The sequence below is a fragment of the Phoca vitulina genome, unplaced genomic scaffold (assembly GCF_004348235.1).
Source record: "Phoca vitulina isolate PV1807 unplaced genomic scaffold, GSC_HSeal_1.0 scaffold19, whole genome shotgun sequence".
In the NCBI taxonomy this organism is placed as follows: Eukaryota; Metazoa; Chordata; class Mammalia; order Carnivora; family Phocidae; genus Phoca; species Phoca vitulina.
This window is the reverse complement of record NW_022589722.1, coordinates 34,405,086-34,409,969: the sequence shown is the minus strand read 5'-3', so window position 1 is coordinate 34,409,969 and position 4,884 is coordinate 34,405,086. Positions and strand designations below refer to the sequence as shown.

The 4,884-nt window shown below is 56.6% G+C and overlaps 1 protein-coding gene across 5 annotated transcripts in view; it reads left to right on the top strand.

The window, feature by feature from the left end:
• Positions 1 to 4,884, top strand: part of TUBGCP6 (tubulin gamma complex associated protein 6) — a 23,649-nt gene that overhangs the window by 10,080 nt on the left and 8,685 nt on the right. For all 5 annotated transcript variants that reach the window (XM_032416406.1, XM_032416407.1, XM_032416403.1 and 2 more), the window contains exons 4-7: positions 2,353 to 2,526; positions 3,635 to 3,756; positions 4,534 to 4,612; positions 4,716 to 4,825. In XM_032416406.1, the coding sequence (XP_032272297.1) occupies positions 2,353 to 2,526; positions 3,635 to 3,756; positions 4,534 to 4,612; positions 4,716 to 4,825 (485 nt within the window). The remainder of the gene's footprint in view (positions 1 to 2,352; positions 2,527 to 3,634; positions 3,757 to 4,533; positions 4,613 to 4,715; positions 4,826 to 4,884) is intronic.

Here is a 4,884-nt window from a genome sequence, read left to right as displayed (position 1 = left end):
CTCTCTCTGTCAAATAAATAAATAAAATCTTAAAAAAAAAAAATAAATTTTGAACTTGGGAAGTGTGAGTCTTCCAACATTTTTCTTCTTTTTCAAGATTATTTTGGTTCTTTTTTTTTTTTTAAGATTTATTTATTTTAGAGCATGTGAGCAGGGGGAGGGGCAGAGGAAGAGGCAGAGAATCCCAGGCAGACTCCCTGCTGAGCGCAGAGCCTGACCACCAGGCTCCATCCCAAGACCCTGAGATCGTGACCTGAGCTGAAATCAAGAGTTGGACACTTAACCGACTGATCCTCCCTCCACGTCCAGGTGCCCCTCCAGTGCTATTTTAAACAGAAGTGGTGAAAGCAGACATTCCCGCCTCCTTCTTTGTCCTAGGGGAAAATCTTTCGGTCTTTTACCGTGGAGTGTGATGTTAGCTGTGGGTTTGTCATACATGGGTTTTATCATGTTGAGGAGGTTCCCTATATTCTCTAACCTATTGAGTGTTTTTATCATGGAAGTGTGTTGGAATTTGTCAAATGCTTTCTTTGCACTAATTAAAATAACCCTATTTTTGGGCGCCTGGGTGGCTCAGTCGTTAAGCGTCTGCCTTCGGCTCAGGTCATGATCCCAGGGTCCTGGGATCGAGCCCCGCATCGGGCTCCCTGCTCGGCAGGAAGCCTGCTTCTCCCTCTGCCACTACCCCTGCTTGTGTTCCTGCTCTCGCTGTCTCTCTCTCTCTGTCAAATAAATAAATAAAATCTTTAAAAAAAAAAAAAAAAAGTAAAATAACCCTATTTTTTCTTCGTTCTATTAATGTGGCCTATCGCATTGATTGATTTTTTTTTTTCACTTCTCCAATGAGTATTTGTTATTAGCTAAGCCATGATTCAGGATCCCAGGGTGGGGATCAGCCGGCACACAGGTGGGAGAAGGATGGAGGGCAGAGGAGAGGCGGGTGGAGCCAGTTGAGATCTTCCCAGGAAACGTTCCTTCTGCCCGGCGGTGGTCCCGGGCTGACACCCAGGGTATGGGGCTGTGGGACGCGTACCGGTGCTGGTCTCATGAAGTCCGCGCAGTTCTTCCGGCGGCTCCCGCTCTGCCTCTGGCTGGGGAAGCAGCTGGCCGCCGGGCAGTCTGGCAGTTCTGGACTTCAGTCTTGATGCGCGGTACTGACTCCTAAAGATGCCCCCGACGCGGCTCGGGGGTTGGTGTGACCCTCGGCAAAGACCGAATTGATTGATTTTTGTATGCCGAGCCACCCTTTTTAACATGCTGCTGGATTTGATTTGTTAGTGTTTTCTTTTTCAGATTTATTTATTTATTTGGGGGGTGGCAGTGGAGAAGTAGAGAATCCTCAAGCAGACTCCACGCCCAGCATGGAGCCCCATGGGGGGCTCCATCCCATGACCCCGAGATCATGACCTGAGCTGAAACCAAGAGTCGGATACTTAACCGACTGAGCCACCCAGGCGCCCCTGATTTGTTAGTACTTTATCAGAGATTTTTACATTTATGTTTATAAGGGAAGTTGGCCTATAGTTTTCCCTCCTTATAGTGTCTTTATCTTGCTTTGGAATCAGGGCAATAGTGGCCTCTTAAAATTAAGAAGTATTCCCTCCTTTTCGGGTTTTGGAAGAGTTTGAGAACAATTGGTGTTAGTTCTTTAATTGTTTGGTAGAATTCACTGGTAATGCCATCTGGTCCTGAGCTTTTCTTTGTTGAGAGGGTTTTTTGTTTTTTTTAAAGGTTTCTTTAAATTGCAATAAAATACACAAAACATTTACCATCTTAATCTGTTGGGAGGTATTGTGTCTGTGGGAGCCTGTTGATAGAGAGGCTGTTGGCTGGGACGCCTGGGGCTTGTCTGTTGGCCTTCCCTGCCCGCCGTGCCAGAGCTGCGGTGGGCCGGCCTTCGCGGCTCTCCCTGTGATTCCAGGACACAGCTCGGCAGCAGCCATGTGTTGTCTCCTCCGGACGCGTCCCTGCGAGTCCAGTAGTCAGATCTAATGACAGCACTTTAGGTGTTGTGTGTGCACTTCTCAGGTAGTGTGGGAGGCCGCGTGTCTTCCTGCACCCGCATCCACAATTGGCTTGACGTTTCAGATACGTATTATTTTTCAGTGTGGTCCATAAAAACTCATACTTTGTTGTTTCTGCATGTGCATGTTTTTATTGCTGAGGGTGGGACGGTCGGGCTATGCTTTGTGGCCGTCTGCTCTCTGCTCTTGGCGCTTCCTGTGTGTGTTTCTTGGTTTGGGGCACCCAGTCTTGGGACACTCTGCGCCGTGCTGAGAGGGTGGAAGGGGCAACAGTACCATGTTGGGCTCTGGGTGCCTGACTCAGTAGCCTCTCCTCTGCCCTGTCCAGCCAGCTCAGACCTTCATGGTGAAGCGGGGTGTCCACGTATCAGGAGCCTCCCCTGAGAGCGTCAGCAGTCTCCTCTCAGAGGTGGGCGAGTGGGGGACATACTACACACGCCTGAGCCAGTTCTCTCTGCAGCCTGTGCTGGACTCCTCGTGCAGCAAGGGCCTCGTGTTCCAGGTACGGCCCTCCGCCTCGTCGCTCTCCCAGACCTTCCTGGGAGCCTCAGGATTCTACTCCAGGACCACTGAGTGCAAGCCTTTTGTTTCCTTAGCAACGTCTAAAAGCTGACAGTCACTCTTCAGGAACGGGGTCCCTAGGGATGATGTTTTAGCTCCACTGTCACTTACCTGCAGACCTGGGCAGCCGTGTTTAGGCCATGGGATAGAGGTGTGGCCAGCATTCCGGGAGGGGGGGCTGGGCGGTAGGGGGCAGGCTTGTGCTGCCCGCTCCCTGCTGGGTCCTCAGGGAGTTGCACAGCGACCGACACAGCGTCCTCCCTGCTTTGGGGTGTTGAAGTTCTAGGCCCTGGGGCTAGGCCAGCTCTTCTGGAGGACCTCACAGTCGGCCCATATGCCGGGCAGAGTCCCCCTGGGACAGCAGGTGCGGCCTGCTGGGAGGGGCAGGCGTCCAGATGGAGCAGGGCGTTTGGGGAGAGCTGAGCGAAGAGCAGCAGGGAGGCTGAGCAGAGGAGGCAGGATGCTGGGGCCCACGGGGGGCTGGGCGGCACGGGCTCCTTCACTTTGTGGCCCAGTGGCAGTGCTGTTGGCTGATGAGGTTCAGGTTTGAGACGGTGCAGGCCGGGCCCATGGAGGCAAGGAGGAAACTGACGAAGATGGGAGGGACTGCCATGCGGGTCGAGGACATGGCTGGTGGGTGGACTGACTTCTGTTCCGGAGCGTTCCGTGCAGACCCGCTGCTGCGGTGCAGCCCAGGACACGTGTGTTGCCGAGAGCCCGGTGGTTTGAGCGGCCAGAGACCCTCTCAGAGTTGGCACCCGCATGCAGAGCCTGGCTACCCCTTCCAGAACTCCCCCTGGGACCCGCAGTTCCCAGTGTCCTGGTGTAGCTGGTCTGGGCCCTGGGATTCCGTGAAGGGTCCTTTCTTCCAGCTGGGCTGGGGTGCCTGGGCATGACCCATCCATGCCCATTCCTTGGAAGATGGAGCCCCAGGGTTGGGGATGGGAGCCAAGCCTTTTCCCCCAGCTCCAGTGCATCCTATAAGTTCTGAGCTTAGCGGCCGTGCCCCTGTGCCCGGCCGCCCCGCTCCCAGCCCCGTTGCCCAATAGGCCTTCACCAGCGGCCTGAGGAAGTTCCTGCAGTATTACCGTGCCTGCGTCCTCTCCACTCCGCCCACCCTGAGCCTCCTCACCATTGGCTTTCTTTTCAAGAAACTGGGCCGGCAGCTCAGGTGAGCCTTGGCGTGGGGGCCGAGTATGGGGGCCGTGTGGAGGCAGGTGTGGGACTTGCTGGGCTGCAAAGGGCTTGTGAGAACAGGGGCCCTTGTCCCCGGTGGGCTCTCCGGGTGCTGTGTGCTGTGTATCTGTTGGTGGCCTACCGTGGCAGGCCCCGTCTAGGGTTGGGGGCACCTGCCTGAAGGGCACACAGGGTCCCCACAGACCTGGCTCCTGGAGCTCCTGGTCAGTTCGTAAACCCCAGGCGGAGTGGTGTGGCAGGTGCCCTCTGGAGAAGGGAGCATGAGGGCCTGGGGATGCTGGGGAGAAGGGTTCAGTGGGAGAGGAAACCTTGTGGGCAGAAAGGCTGGAGGTGGGGTGCAGTGGGGGTGGCGAGAGTCTGGGGGCGCCTGGAGGGTGCTGGGGCAGGGGCACTGTGCTGCCATGTGGATGTAGACTGCAGCAGGGCAGAGAGGGCGGGGTCTGGGCGGTCATCCAGGCCAGAGGAGGTGTCACCCGGCGTGAGGTGGCGGGGTGCTGCGGGGCGGGGGGAGGGTCATGCACCCAGGTGGTTCTGATCTTGTCGGAGCCTGAGAAGGGGGTGGAGATGCACAGGGTGTGCGGGGAGGGACCGGGCAGGAAGCTCAAATCTGGAGTCCTTGAAGTCCGGGGGCTTTTAAACCTGGAGCGTGAAGGCAGGCAGAGATGGGCCTGGGAGACATTTTGCTCTGGTGTCCCTGGACCTGGGGCCTCAGAGTGTCTGCTCCCTGGTCTCACGCAGCCTCTGTGTCTAGGTACTTGGCTGAGCTCTGTGGTGTTGGCACTGCACTCCCAGGTAGTGGGGGCGGAGAACCCAAGGCTGCATTCCCCACCGTGAGTTCTGGGTTCTTCCTGAGTGTCGCCCGTTGGTGGGGCTGCTGCTGGGCGTCGGCCGCGTGTGGTGCTGCGCTGCAGCCCCTCCCCTTGCTGTCTCCAGGGGGTGAAGCTGCTCTCCTACCTGTACCAGGAGGCTCTCGATAATTGCAGCAACGAGCACTACCCAGTGCTGCTGTCCCTGCTGAAGACCAGCTGCGAGCCCTACACGAGGTGGGGCCCGCGCACCCCGCGCAGACCGCGCACCCCGCACACCCCGTGCACCCCGCGCA